General features: G+C 44.4%; 1 protein-coding gene and 1 long non-coding RNA gene across 6 annotated transcripts in view; one reads left to right on the top strand and one right to left on the bottom strand.

Moving 5' to 3' along the window:
• PCSK5 (proprotein convertase subtilisin/kexin type 5) overlaps positions 1-14947 on the bottom strand; it is a 447842-nt gene that overhangs the window by 129633 nt on the left and 303262 nt on the right. The window contains exon 21 of one of the 3 annotated variants that reach the window (XM_042963383.1): positions 9982-12654. The exons of the other annotated variants lie outside the window; for them this stretch is intronic. Coding sequence (XP_042819317.1) covers positions 12539-12654 — 116 coding nt within the window. The 3' untranslated portion in view covers positions 9982-12538. Of the gene's footprint in view, positions 1-9981; positions 12655-14947 lie in introns of those variants that run through there. 3 annotated transcript variants of the gene reach the window in all.
• Positions 1-14947, top strand: part of LOC122232935 — a 47813-nt gene that overhangs the window by 8554 nt on the left and 24312 nt on the right. The gene's annotated exons all lie outside the window — the stretch shown is intronic.

Genomic DNA, 14947 nt, shown 5'->3' with positions numbered 1-14947 from the left:
GTCCGTATATATTTAAAGTAATTGTTGATAGGTATATACTTATCGCCATTTTGTTATTGTTTTCTGGCTCTTTTGTAGTTTTTCTAGTCCTTTCTCTCTTGCTCTTGTGTGGTTTGGTAATTTTCTGTGGTTAGTGTGTTTTGATTCTTTTCTCCCTCTATACTATATATACTCCCTCAATACTATAGATTTTTGCTTTGTGGTTATTGTGACGCTTACATACAGCCTTAGGTAACAATTTATATTTAAATAATCTATTTTAAGTTGATGACAACTTAAGGTTAAACAGATCCTAAGCTCTACATTCTACCTCCCCCCCCCCGCCATGATTTGTTTTTGATGTCACAATTTACTTCTATTTTTAACAATGTTTTTCTTTGTTTTTGAGAGAGCAAGAGAGGGCAAGCAGGGGAGGGGCAGAAAGAGGGGGACAGGGGATCTGAGGCAGACTCTGCACCAACACCCTGATGTGGGGCTCGAGCTCACAAACCGCGAGATCATGACCTGAGCCGAAGTCAGATGCTCAACAGACTGAGCCACCCTGGTGCCCCACAATTTACATACTTTTATCTTGCGTATCCCTTAACTAATTATTTCTGTTATAGTTATTTTTACTACTTTTGTCTTTTACCCTTCACGCCAGCTTTATAAGTGATTAATTCACCATCTTAACAACATTAGATATTCTAAATTTTACCGTATATTTATGTCAGTACAGAACCTGACACGGGGCTCAATCCCACGAGCTGTGAGATCATGGCCTGAGCCAAAATGTAGGGTTGGACACTTAACAGACTGAGCCCCCCAGGCACCCCCATTTCTTTTAAGGCCAATTTAGGTTTTGCTTGTCTGGAAAACTCTTTGTCGCTTCTTCAGTTGTGAATAACAACGTTGCTGGGTAGTGTATTCTTGGTTGGAAATTTTTTTTTTTTCTTTCAGCACTCGGAATATGTTATGGCACTCCCTTCTCGCCTATAGAGTTTCTGCTGAAAAGTCTGCCGATGGTCTTATGGAGTTCTCTTGTATGCCCCTTGTTTTCCTCTTGCTGCTTTGAAGATCGTCTCCTTGCCTTTAAGTTTTGACTCTTTAATTGTAACGCATCTTGGTGTGGGTCTCTTTGGGTTCATCTTATCTGAAACTCTCGACACTTCCTAGATCTGGGTGCCTGTTTCCTTCTTCAGTTTAGAAAAGTTTTCAGCCATTTCTTCTTCAAGTATGTTTTCTGGTCCTTGCTCTCCTGCTTGCTATTTTTCCTCTGAGAGTCCTGTGATGCAAATGTTGATCCATTTGATAGTGTCCTGTAAATTCCTTAAGCTATCTTCATTTGTGTGTGTGTTTTCATTTTTTGCTGCTATAATTGTCTGAGTTCCCCTGCCCTATGAGTTAACTGATTCTGCTGCTTCGTCTAGTCTGCTGTTGAGCCCTTCTGTTGGATTTTTTCATTCAGTTATTGTATTCATCAGCTGTGTGACTTCTACGGGTAATCTCATATATTTTTCTCAATCTCCTTATTGAAGTTCTCACTGTCTTCATCCATTCTTCTCCCCGGTTTGGCGAGCATCTTTATAAACATTATTTTGAACTCTGTAGCAGCGAAATCACTTACCTCCATTTCATTAGGGGCTTTTCCTGATATTTTATCTTGTTCTTTAATTTGGAACGTGTGACTCTCCTTCTTCATTTTCTTGACTTTCTGTGTTGGTTTCTCTGCATAAGATACAACAGCCGCCTTCCTAGTCTTGAAGGAGTGGTCTTGTGTAGGAGATGAACTTTATCATTCAATCCTGCCTGAGGTCTCGGTTGTTTCTCAGATCTCTGATTGGCTGAGCAGCCTATTTCACTTTTAGTAAATCTCAAAAGTTCAGGGTGTACCGAGAGCTGTCAGGGTCCCAAAGGGGAGGATCTCCTGTGCCTCTGGGATTGAGGATTGAAAGCCAGACCCTCAGACAGCAGCGTTTAAATGATGCAAATATACCCAGGCCTTTGAGACTCCAAGCAGAAGTGCCGGTGGCTACCATAGCCACATGATCTAGAGCTGTCCCCTGGGTGGCAGTTGCCCAAATCAGGGCACCAGACAAGTGGACGAGTTCCTTTCCCAGAGATACCAGCCACCTGGAGTAAGGCAGAGGTAGAATGCAAAGGTGGCATTCACCAGCCTCTGTCTCGGGAGTACATCTGAGTAGGTCCCTGAATGTGTGACAAACCGGAAGCCTGCCCCTCAGACGTCAGCTATAAAGGTACACAAATATGTACTAGTTTTTGATGGCTGCTGTGACAGGTTACCTATTTTTTTTTTTATGGCTTACGTCAACACCGACTTATTATCTCGCACTTCTGTAGGTCATACGTCTGGGCACAACTGTTCAGCTCCTCCTCTGCTCCAGGTTTTCAAGGTTGGAAACAAGGTATCACAGGTTGCATTCTTTCTGGAGGCTCTAGGGATGCGTCTGGTCCAAGTTCATTCATAGCGACGGCAGAATTCAGGACTGAGGTCCCTGTTTCCTGCCACCTGATGGCTGGGAATTGTCCTCAGTTCTAGAGGCTGCAGGTATTTCTTGTCTCGCGGCTCCCTTCCTCATCTTCAAACCAGTGACCATAAGTCAAGTCCTCACATCCTGAATCGAATTCTCCCCTCTGCCTTCTCTGCTTCTCCCTCTGGCTGACCCTACCTTGCGCCCACATGGATAATTCAGGAGAATCTCTTGACTGTAAAGTTATTTGATAATAACCTTTAATTCCATCTGCAACGTACCGTCACAGCAGTGAATGACACATGGATAGGACTCTGAGGGAGACACTCCAGAACTCTGCTACTCTCCTAACCCAAACCAGCCACTCTTGTTGCTGGACACTTTCAGTGGCAAGGTCCTAAAGCGTTAGCCTTATCGGGTTTGTGCCTAAGGTTTTACGTGTGTTTTACGGACAGTGATAGACTCTCCATGACATCTCCTGGGATTTCTCTTTTACACTGAACGGAAGGGCTGGAAAGATTCAAGGGGATGATGTTGAAGATGAGGAAACAGGTATAGACATAGAGCTACACTGAAGTTCTTCAGGATCAGCATGAGAACTTGGTTGTCTTAGCGTCTGGGCCAGGGCTATTGCCTCCCTGTCATGCATGTACTCAGCTATTTACTGATTTCTTCATTCATTGACGTTTTCATCTATTGATCAAAGAGTTGTCAAATACCTAGTCTAGGATAGACACTTTGCTAGCTTTACGGGCTATAAGAAGTTTATAGACTTTGCCCCCATGGAACAAACTTTGTCGTGAGCATTACACCAAACAAACACTACAATTAACTAGATATTTATAATTGATATGAAAGTAAAGTAGAGGCTCCCGTACAAACTTATAATAAGGAGATGTAACCTTGTTTAGAAAAATCAGAGGATTTTTAAATGCCAGAGAAGTGACATTTAAAAAAAAAATTTTATTAGTTTTCTTTATTTTTGAGAGGCAGAGAGAGACAGAACGTGTGTGGGGGAGGGGCAGAGAGAGGGGGAGACGCAGAATCCGTAGCAGGCTGCAGGCTCTGAGCCATCAGCACAGAGCCCGATGCGGGGCTCGAACTCACAGACCGTGAGGTCATGACCTGAGCCGAAGTCGGACGCTCAACCGACTGAGCCACGCAGGCGGCCCCAGGGAAGTGACATTTAAACCGAGGCCCAGATAATAAATATTAGCCATCAGTAGATGATTAAGAATGGGATAACATTAAAGTAGGGGGAATGGCATGTGGGAAAGTTCTAAGGCACAAAGCATAAAGGAAAAATCAGGGAAAGTCACTGTGGCTGGAAAATATGGGCGATAAAGAATGTCATGAGATGAGCTTAGAGTGGTGGGGTAGGTCAGATTGACCATGGCCTTGGTGGCCATAGAAAGGTGTTTCGACTTTATCCAAGGGGAAATGGGAAGCCATGGGAGGGTTTTAAACAGCAGAGCCTCATGTGGGCTTTGAATTTTTAGAAAGAGCACTCTGGCTCCTGTGTGGAATAGATTGGAAGGAAAAAGGAACGTGTCGAGTTGCCCACTCCTGGCTTGGTCACAGAAAGTGCCATGTACGGTCATGGTGCGTAGTCTTGGGTGGATGCTGCTCTATTCACAAGAGATAGTGGGGGCCCTGAAAGACGTCACCAGTTAAAATCCTTAATCCTCATGCGAGCTCCGTGGTCATAGTCCGAAGGCTGTTTTCACAGACATCTTCCTTGGCTCCTGTATTTCTCCTGGAGATTCTGATATCAGATTGTCTGGGTCTAAATTAATCCCAGATCTTCCATTTATCCCCGGGGTGCCTTAGGCATTTACGTCACCCGCTTTCCCATTTGTAAAAAGAGGATAAAATCGGGCTATTCAGGGTCCTGAGTGGAATAACCCATACGAAGCAAGCAGCACAGAACTTAGCCCACGGGAAGCACTTCACGTGTGGGAGTTCTCGTTGTTTTCATCGTTAGGGAAGAAAGGGACGAGCATATCACTTTCTTTCCTTTCACTCTCCTCTGGTGACGATTTGGAGGGCAAAGTGTTTCGGTTTGCTTTTTTTTTTTTTTCCTTAGAAGGAAAAGAGGATTCTGAGCAAGCTCTTGTCCCCGAGTATCATCTTGCAAACAGGCCTTGCCGAATATGTTTCTCTGGCCATGGATATCACAGTGAAGAGAAGCTATGGGCTGCCTCCTCTCATGTGAGCTATTTTGACAGCTGAGCTGTGCTTAGCACCCTGTCCTTTCATTTAGCTGGCTCAGTGTAGGTGTCAGTCCTCCAGGGACCGAAGCAAACACGGTCTCCTTTTTTATTTAAAAAAAAAAAAAAAATTTTTTTTTTTAACGTTTATTTATTTTTGAGACAGGGAGAGACAGCATGAATGGGGGAGGGTCAGAGAGAGAGGGAGACACAGAATCCGAAACAGGCTCCGGGCTCTGAGCTGTCAGCACGGAGCCCAACGCGGGGCTCGAACTCACGGACCGCGAGATCATGACCTGAGCCGAAGTCGGATGCCCAACCGACTGAGCCACCCAGGCGCCCCGAACACGGTCTCCTTGAGCACGTCATTTAGCCTCTCTGAAAAGAGGGTTGAGGACTCTGTCAAGGGGAGGGGAGGAGGGCACCAGCCCCTCCACAGTATTTTACAAGTTGCCCTCCACTGTCTCCATTCTCTGCCTCCAGTGCCTACCCTGCCCCCTCCTTGCCATCCCTGTCCACAGACACTTTAATGGTTTTGTGCCCTTCGAACTGGTTCTCTCTCAAGAATCCTTCTTCAACATCCTCACCTTCACTGACTTACAAATTCCCGCTTATCCTTCAAGACTCAGGTCAAATGCCGTTTCTTACTTTAGCCTTTTTATTCATCCATTTTGTGAACGTTGATCAGGCAGGGAAGGCACCGTGCTACGCCTACAAGCTATGGCTGTGAATAAGATGGACAGAGCGCCAGCTTGCACGGTGCTGACATCCTACTGGGAGAGACTGACCGTAAACAAGCAAAGGAATCATAGAATGTCAGGTTGTGATACGTGCCATGAAAAGACCAGAAAAGGTGGGCAGGCGTGGGGTGAGTGGTGGAGGGAACTGCTTTCCAAGGGAGCTATTTTTGAACTGAGACCCGCAGGATGGGAAGAAACCAGCCGGGCGAAGGGCAGGGGTCTTGGGGCACAAACATGCTAGCTTGGCTTGAAGAACAAAAAGTTGTTACGACTGGAACGCGATAAGTAGGGGGAGGCGGCAAGAAAGGAGATGAGAAAGAGCTCAGGTAAGGAGTTGAGATGTGACTTCGAGTGAAATAGGAAGAAAGAGGCGAAATCTGATTTTGTGTTTCTAATAGCAGCTCTGCTCTCCCTGTGGAGAGCGGATGGGGCTGGAGAGAAAAAGAAAGGAGGGAAGAGAAACAGGGAGCCTCCTTACGAGGCTCCTGCAGTCGTTCTGGACAGAGACAATGGCGGCTTGACCCATAATTACAACTATGGACTATTTAGGGGTCTATTGGAAAGGCGTGATTAATGGGACCCTGCTAATGGGTTGGATTTGGGGACAAAAAAAAAAAAAGAAAAAAGATTTTGGATTTGAGCAACTGGGTGGCTGGGTTGTAATACCATGAATGGGGTGGGAGACATTTGGCGATGATATTAAGGAGATTCAGGAATCTGAAGTCTGTCTGGGACATGTTAATTTTGAGATGCCTATTAGCTATCTGAAGGGAAATGTCAAGTAGCTATTTGGAGCTACAGGTAGAAATCTTGAGGGAAGAGATGAGGAATATATGTAAATCTAACTCCCCACCCCGAGCATGAATAGTGAATTTCTCCCTCCTTTGCAGAGTTATATTAAGATCCCAACAGATCGTAGGTTTTCCCGCCTCTGTAAGTCCCACATCATGTCAAACATATTTAAATTACCTTTATCCTACATTAAATTAATTATATGTGGTTCCTTTTTTTTTTTTTTTAATGCTTCTTTATTTTTGACAGAGAGAGAGAGAGCGCGAGAGAGTAGGGGAGTGGCAGAGAGAGAGGCACACAGAATCTCAGGCTCCAGGCTCTGAGCTCTCAGCACAGAGCCCGCTGCGGGCTTGAACTTACAGATGGTGAGATCATGACCTGAGCCGAAGTTGGACGCTTAACTGACTGAGGCACCCGGGCACCCCAAGTGCATGTGGTTCCTTAAGAGTTGAGTTGTAATGGTCTAGTTTTGACATGTTGCATTTTGTAGGTATTTAATTAAAATATCACCTGAATTTGCGTATTTTGAGGCAACTGTATTAAAATCTTTTTTTAATGCTTATTTTTGAGAGAGAGAGAGAGAGTGTGTGAAAAAGAGAGCGGGGGAAGGGCAGAGAGAGAGGGAGGCACAGAATCCGAAGCGGGCTCCAGGCTCCGAACTGTCAGCACAGACCCCAGTGTGGAGCCTGAACTCAGGAGCCATGAGATCACGACCTGAGAAGAAGCCGGACACTTAACCAACTGAGCCACTTAGGCACCCCAAGGTAATAGTATTTTTAATGGAGCACGCTATTTTTGGATGCCCCTGAGAAAGCTTGTAATGCAAGGGTATGGAACGTTTAGCACTTAACTGGTAAAGTGAGCTTGCTCCTCTGGACTCCCCCACAATATTTTTACGCCCTTTTTAAGGCACGTAAATAGCTTCGTATTTTTGTGTCTGTGCTCCCCATTAGACTATAAGCTTGTAGAGGGTGAGAAGGACCACAGGGACTTATTATTTATGGAAGCAATCAACTTGAACTCATGAAGAGAAAAAGCCAAGTCCAGGGATCCCTTGTGTCTCCTACCTGCTCTTGAGAAAGGCTCTTAACCCCTGCGGTGTATGTAATACGGGCTGGGCTTGTTTTTTTCCTGGCATTCTTCAAAAGGAGGCAGTGTTGTGCAGAAGGTTGAGGTTGTGGGCTCCAGTCCCAGCCCCGCCCTTTACTAGCTGTGAATCTTGCTAAGTATCTCCATAGGCCTCTGAGTTTGTGTGGGCCAAATGAAAGCCAAAATGAAACAAAACTTTTAGTTTTCCCTAAAGTAAAACTCGGTAAGCCTTCGAGCATATTCTTAAAATAACGTACTCTTTCCTAAAATTAAAAAAAAAAAAAAAAAATCGTACACTTTAGGCCCCAGGAAACGTTTCCGGGAATTTTTCAAAGTGGGGATTCAAAATATCTTTGGTTGATCGATACCCGGCTTGGAAAAAGCAGCAATCGCCCTCAAAATGGCCTCCTTTAGAGAGAAGCCCGTGTAAGAAAATGCTTCAGTAATAAGGCAAGTATCCTTCTCAGTCCTCCGCAGTTAGGGCGGAAAGGAACTGCGAGTGTTCCCCGTTCCCAGACTGGCCCTCTGAGATGCCGGGATATTGCGTAACTGTATCCTTCTTGCCCAAGATTGACTCTGGGACAGATCTTCACCTCTCCTGATGAAGGGGGGACATGCTCATGTACCTCACAGTCCCGCGTCTAGTGCTACCTGGCTCCAACGAGCCACAGGGAAATGAGGTCCATCTTGGCTATGCCCTGGGGAGTTTGTCGCCAGCTCCAAAGTATTCTGCCGAGATCTTAAGATTTTACGGGTTGGCAACAGCGAAAACGTTTGGGCATGGCTGACGACCAGAAGCAGGTTTCTACTTTCTGTCACTGACGTATCCTGACTGGGGGCCCAGGGCCCAGCCTGGGCCAGGTGAGGTCAAGCGGCAGCTGGCCTTTAAGTTCCCTCTACCATTTTGCATTAGAGGACGGAAGGAGGAGGGAGTGTTAAACTGGCCGGGTCATAGTTTACAGCTGCCTCTGATTTTCTCCATTATTCATCGCACTGCCATCTGTCATTGCTCTTTGCAGGAGACCGAATGACGGTATGAAAGCAGTTAATAAGACGTGCCCCCTTCTCTTTTAGCTGCCTGATATCCACTTGTACTCAGTTGGCTGGAGCCTCAAAGTGAAGAGTAGACGGTTGGGTGGGAAAACAAGGAGTCTGACAGAAGAGATCGGCAGCATGATGCTAGGCCCCCCCTAACACTGGGGGCAGGGATGGGGCGCGGAAAGAGAGGCAAGTCTGATCAATCCCCAGATGGATACTGGTGATTAGGAAGGTCTGCCACAGGTGTGGGGGCTGAGGATGGGCCACACTGCTCATCTTTTGGAAAGCCGTAGAAATGTAGATCCTTCCTGACTAACCCATCAGATGTCGGATCACTGTTCTTGGGAGCAATGTCGCCACTAGATGAAGCCATGCAAACAGTTGACTTGCTACCCCAAACCATCTCTTCAATACCAAGCGTGCTGCTAAACGCTCCTCCTTGCTCAGCTAAGCCTCAGCCATAGCTCCCAAGGACCAATCCTAGTTGCGCTGACTCTAGGAACTTCACCCTGATCGGTTCAAGTCAAAGGAATTCTGCCTGTCCGAGCTTAGTACCTTAGTGTCGCATTCGTTTGAGAGTTAGAATTCACTGGCGAACGTTCACTGTCTCGCTGTTGAATTTTAGTTGCTGTGTCTGGTTACGTAATCCCAATTTATTTCAAGCCCATCGGTCTCAGCTCTCTTGTTTGTAAACAGAAGGTAGTGATTACTGTGTAAACAGGGCACACCTCTGCTTGAGAGTTTTTTGTGAGAGTTCAGGAAGTTTACATTAGCATGCATACACGCTATACTCCCACACTGGGCGGTACCTAGTAAGTGCTCAATAAAATTCATTCCCTCCCGCAGCCCCGCCATTCTCATAATGGGATTTCATGACAGTGGAGCTCTCTTACACCGTTTAGTATCCCTTTAAACCTAACAGGAGCTCAACTTGGATCTTGTTTTCACTGATGTCTCCTTTCTCTGCCGAAGAGGCAGGGCACTGACATCTCAAAGCTCGTGTCTGCATCTCAAGGAAGGTTCTCAAAGATCTATGAGCCATACAGTCTCACCCCGTGGCACGTACGGGAGATGTATTTTAGACTAAGTTACCTTCTAGGCTTCCCGGGCTACAGCCACGGTCAATTTTACATAGAATATCAGAAAATTGAGTGAGGCCTTCTCCCCTTTCAAAGCTTCACATTCCCCACCTACTTGTGTCCAGCCCCTGGGTCCTTACCCCTCCACACGCACACTGGTGGGTATGCAGTAGTCCACACCCCGGGGGGAAGCCCAGGGAAAGGGCGCGCTTAGATGGCCCAGATACTGGACCATCTGCACAGGCTGCTAAAAAGTACAGACCCCAGTGTGGGTCTGGACACCAAGTTCTTACAGTTCCCCTCCCCACCAGCTGGCTTTCTGAAAATGGGAATTAACATCCGCTCAGGACCGAGTCTAACCTCTTCCTTTCTTATACTGCCGTTACTCTGTCTCTCCTTTTCAGCTCTTTCCTCTGCTTGCCCTTTCTTTTCTGACCTTCGGATGATCCATTTACTTCCATCCTTTATATTCAGCTTCTATGTGGCCACAGGTGGAAACAGACGTTTCTCCTTCTCTCGCCCTCTCAGAGACAGTTACCCGTGGGTAGGAACAGATCAGATAAACAGGAACTTAGGTTAATTTAATAGAAAAAATAAAATATGGAATAACATTGATTTGGGCCAGTATCAATTACAATCATTCTGCTATATTTTACAAAAAAACAACTGGACATTTTACACATGTACAGTATTTTTCAGTAAAAGTGGATTTGGAGTTAACAGTGGATCACTAATTCAAAATGAAAAGACAAAAGAAAACAGAAGATAGGACTTTTGTCTCTAGAAGGTTAGAGCATTTGTTAGGTCTCCAAACTTTGTACTATCCATTCCATATATCTCATTATGAATATATATATTTATACATAATATATAACATTAACTTAAACTTTGAAAGCATTATGTTCTAGTTAATAATATTCTGTAGATAAACGAGGCAGTAACCCACTAGCAGTTAGACCAGTATTTCCGTGACGTGTGCCTGCATGGTCAGGGGGGAATGGAACAGGTACATCGGTGGACCCCGACGAATTTGGCTGTCATTTTGACGGTTATTTGTCTAAGAACACAGGCATGGTTTTTATCTCTCCGATCATAGTAAGTTTGTGCCTCAAGCAGTATGGGCTGGTTCAGTAAAATGGATTCCTTTGCAGGCAAATCTGGTTTTGCCATCTGCCCGCTCTTGCTTTAGGCTTGCGCTAACATTTGTCCATGTAGAGACTGCGCCTTTAAATGTAAGGCTCTATACGCCATACCCTGGATGGACTTACTTTCTTCAGGTCAGAAGGGCCTGCTGCAGTGTTACGAAAACGAAAGGTGGTCGGCAAAATCCGTTGATTCCCTAGTTACTTATGAATCACTACGTGACTCAGTATCACTACAATGCTGTGAAGAGGGTCATTAGACTATAATTAATCACCTATGGTCAGGTAATGACTTTGATGTCTAGGAATGACTGTCTTCAAGGTCGGCTTTTCACTAGCGTGTTGTGTGGGTGGGGACCTTGGCATCCACTTCCCAGCTCCTTCCCCAAATAATCTGTATGGATATCATCCCTGTTCTCAGCTGTGAGGCCTAGTGATATCTTGGAAGGGAGGCTGTCAAAAGAATAAAGCCTGTAAGATGGCCGGTCACTCCCAAAGCAGATGAGGTCACCAATGGAGCTCTGATGTGAAAAACGAAGAAACTTGTTATGAGTCTATCCTCCCCTAAACAGAGAAACTCAGAATCGGTAAAAAGAGCTATCCGGCATCATTTCTAACCACTGATCCAAAAGAGTCTTCACAAAATTCAGTCTGCTAGATTCCAGGATGTTGTTTAGGAGTTTGTAGAAAACCGGTGAGAAGATTTCCAAGAAAACACATGATCTCATTGACATCCAGTGGACAGATGGAACATAGCACAGTTAGAAGAGGGACAGAGGAGTGGGAAATAACAGAACCAGGAGGGTACAATCATGCCACCCATATTCAATTTCCAGTTTTATTTTCTTAAAATGACAACATGATAAAACTTCTAATAAGCACCATTGAGAAACGTTGCCCGGCCAACTTGGGCACGAGCTTAAATAGTATTTAAATAATTCCATTTCTTAAAAAATACAGGACCTTTTAGAAACTTTGGGCTCAAGGAAGAAATTTCCCGCATCCTATCCAAAATGCTTCCCATCGCAATAAATGGAATTTCTGATGGCCTTTAAAAACAAACAAACAAAAAAATGCTATGGGGATAATGGCCAGATAGCACCAAGAGATTGGGCAGGGGTCCACAGAGTGAACACTCCAGATTTCAGGGGAGCTGGATCGGTCTCAGCTATTTGGTGTAACTTTGCTTTCTGTCCATCACCAATCTGATCGTAGAGAGTGATCCCATTTGACCAGCTGTGTGTAAAATCACCCAATCGGCAATGGAAAAGCCAGTAGCAGCAAATCTATCTGATGAAACCAGTGGAGCAGACTTATCGCGTGAGTCAAACGCCAAAACCAGCACATAATGCACGCAGTCAATTACGTGTGGAAAAGTATCAACGTTCAACTGTGAAAAACTAAGACAAAACGACACTGAACACAACTCCGCGGGATGTTCTGAACGCCCTCAGGTCCAGTTTTGTGCCATTTCCCCCAACAGTGGACTCACGCGTGAAAAATGACACAGGCAAGAGCTTTCTCTTTGATTCTGATCTATGTCTGCTCTTGTGATGTTTTTGAAAGGTATTTTTAGGCATCTCAAAGGGGAAACAAGCAAGTAAATGCAAAGGGGGGAAAAAAAATGGACCTTCAAAACCAGGGCAGGAAATCAAATCATTACTTTAACGTCAAATTTTGGCATCAAATGCTTTGGTCATACAATACTGTCTCTGTGGTTCTGGCTGTTTAGCACTAAACACCCAGTTATAAAAGGTAGGCTTGTTGTAGGTTTATTTTTTTTTTTTTTCCATTTAAGTTCTGACAAAACAGTTCACCATCTCCCTGCACAAATTTGAGAGAGAGAGAAAAAGAGAGCAAAAAAGAGAGAGGTGGCTTGCTTTTTTTTTTTTTTTTTTGCTTGTTTTTTTTTTCTTTTTAATAATAATATGGAGTAATCTATAAGTCTACAGGAACAAAGAAATCTAGGATCGCAGCTCAGCCTTGGAATGTACATGTTTTGCAGCAGAGTTGTTGAAGAACCTTCCGTTGGCACAGATTGTTCTTTTTCACTAGCATACAGAAGCCTCCTTCGGCCCAGGATTCTTCCGTGGCTTTTCCAGGAAGTCAGCAAGACCGAGGGGGAGTTGAGGACGAGAGCAGCATGATGTACACACGGAAGAAGGTTGTGATTGGCCAGAGAGGCAGATTGGGGGAGTGGAAGAGATCATTGAGGAACAGTCACCAAGGAGGAAATTTGGTCCACTCAAAGTGATTTCAGTCAATACCATTGTTTTTCAAGGAGAGAGATGGCAGTCCAATGGTAAGTGTGATTGGTGTCATTTATGAAAGGAAAAAAAAAAGGTTAGAAGAAAGAATAAATTAGAAATCAATAATAACATAAGCAAGGAATTTTTCTTCTCAGAATTACCCAGAGCAGAGAGTATACAGTCATTTATATTATATTTCATTGAATCCAAGACCCTGGATGTAAGATGCACCACCATTTTAAGCTCTGCCCAGAAAAAAACATGCCGCTTATTACATTCTCATCAATATTAGAATATTAATTTTGTCCTTCTTGAAATGTCCGTTAAATATTAGTTATGTAACTATGGTGTTATTTTTTAGCGCAAGGTTAAATATTCGTCATGTAACCAGGCTGTTGTGTTTCTGTGCTTATGGCAAAAACTCTTCCTTTGATAGTAAAGAATCGTTTCATTTTTCGAAGCGCTTCTGAACTCCCGTTGAATTCAACACAAGAAGTGGCAACCGCACACCTAACTCAGTCGGCTAGACATCACTGTGACTAAGTCAAGGGCATAAATTATAAGATGCATCTGATTTCAGAGATGTTAAAATGTAAAAAAAAAAAAAAAAAAAAAAAAAAGTGTGTCTTAGAATCATTGAAATATGACAGGTGAGAGAGACTAAATCACGAATCCCTAAATGCAACTGCCACGTGATTTGAAAAGCCCGGTGAGCCATCAGTGATCTCATTATTTAGCTGATCTGAAAGTGGACGCCTTGCAAACGATGGTTCTTCACTTTCTACTCTTGCCCACGATCCTGACACTCCACTCCTACCAAAGTGCCAGTTGGCAGAACTCATCCCCACGTTTACCGTGGTTTAAAGAAGGCAGGTAAAAGCATCACAGACGTGGCCAGGCCTGGCACCAAATGCTACAGGTGAAAATTTCAAGCGACCGTGGATCTTCCTCTGTTTTCTGTTACTAACTTAAAAATTCTGGTCACAGCCAGCTATAAGGGAACCATGGTTTTAAGCAAAAAGTGATACTTACATGGTCCCTGGGATGCCCTCACCCCAGCCCTCTGTCCCTGTGTCGTGTGGTGAGAACACAGAGCCTGACTGGGTCTGTCCCGGTTGGACCCATCCTATAGTCAAAAAGCTATGAAGACACAAAGTCACCTATCATGCTCCGAGGAAATGAGACCATCAATCATGTTCTATAGGTGCTATCAGCTGCCTGGTTCTTTTTGACATCTTTTTGAAATTCCTAATGGGAAGTTTTAGAATAAGCAGACCAGGTCAATAGTATTAGCCTCCTCATGTTTACAGATGGGGGAAGTGAGGCCCAGAGAAGTTTATCACCTGCCCAAGATCTGGAGCCCAAGAAATGAGCGACAGTAATTCTGAATCCACATTCTCCCAACCAGAGCACTGTTGTACCTGTTGTGAAATTTCTAGAAGAGCGCCCATTCAGAGGAAGGCAAATAGTAAACCAAGGGAAGTGCTCTTGTCCGGGAAGACTGTTCCAAATGCATACTTTAAAATTTTATTTTTTCTATTTTCATAACAATCCATAGGTGTTTAAAAATAACGATGGTTCAAAATGCTTTCTGTGTCATTGAGCTGCGTGTCTGCATAAAGGGTCAGGCTCCAATGTTAGGGCCCCCTCCGTGTGAATTATACGGAGTCAAAGTTCACAAAATGCTGAAGTCGGAATAACTTACATTTCTTCATTTATAAATGGGGAAACTGAGGCTAGAAATAGGAGAGGGCTTGGCATTTGTCACGTTGTCAGGGGGAATGGAACAGCAAAATGTTCCCAAACCTGGCTGCACATTAGAAACACTTGAGAAGCTTCTAAAAATATCCATGCCCAGACAGCACCCCAAAACCAAAACCAATTTACTGTGACTCTTTGGAGAAGGTGTGCGGTCCCAGCATTTTGGTTGAGAAGCGTGTGTGCAGAGAGAAGAAAAGTGAGCCAACATTTAGAAGTCTTAAGTTCTCTACTTGGCTCTATCATTAATTCCTTACCCCACAGGCTTAGTGAAGTATTCAGATACCGTTTGATTGTTACGTATCAACATTTTAAATGATCCAAATAAAGGGAATGGCAATCAAGTGGCATCGTCCCGTGATAGAATTTTATGCTGTCG

The sequence above is a fragment of the Panthera tigris genome, chromosome D4 (assembly GCF_018350195.1).
Source record: "Panthera tigris isolate Pti1 chromosome D4, P.tigris_Pti1_mat1.1, whole genome shotgun sequence".
In the NCBI taxonomy this organism is placed as follows: Eukaryota; Metazoa; Chordata; class Mammalia; order Carnivora; family Felidae; genus Panthera; species Panthera tigris.
The sequence above is the reverse complement of the archived record's forward strand: the minus strand, read 5'-3'. Positions and strand labels throughout refer to the sequence as shown.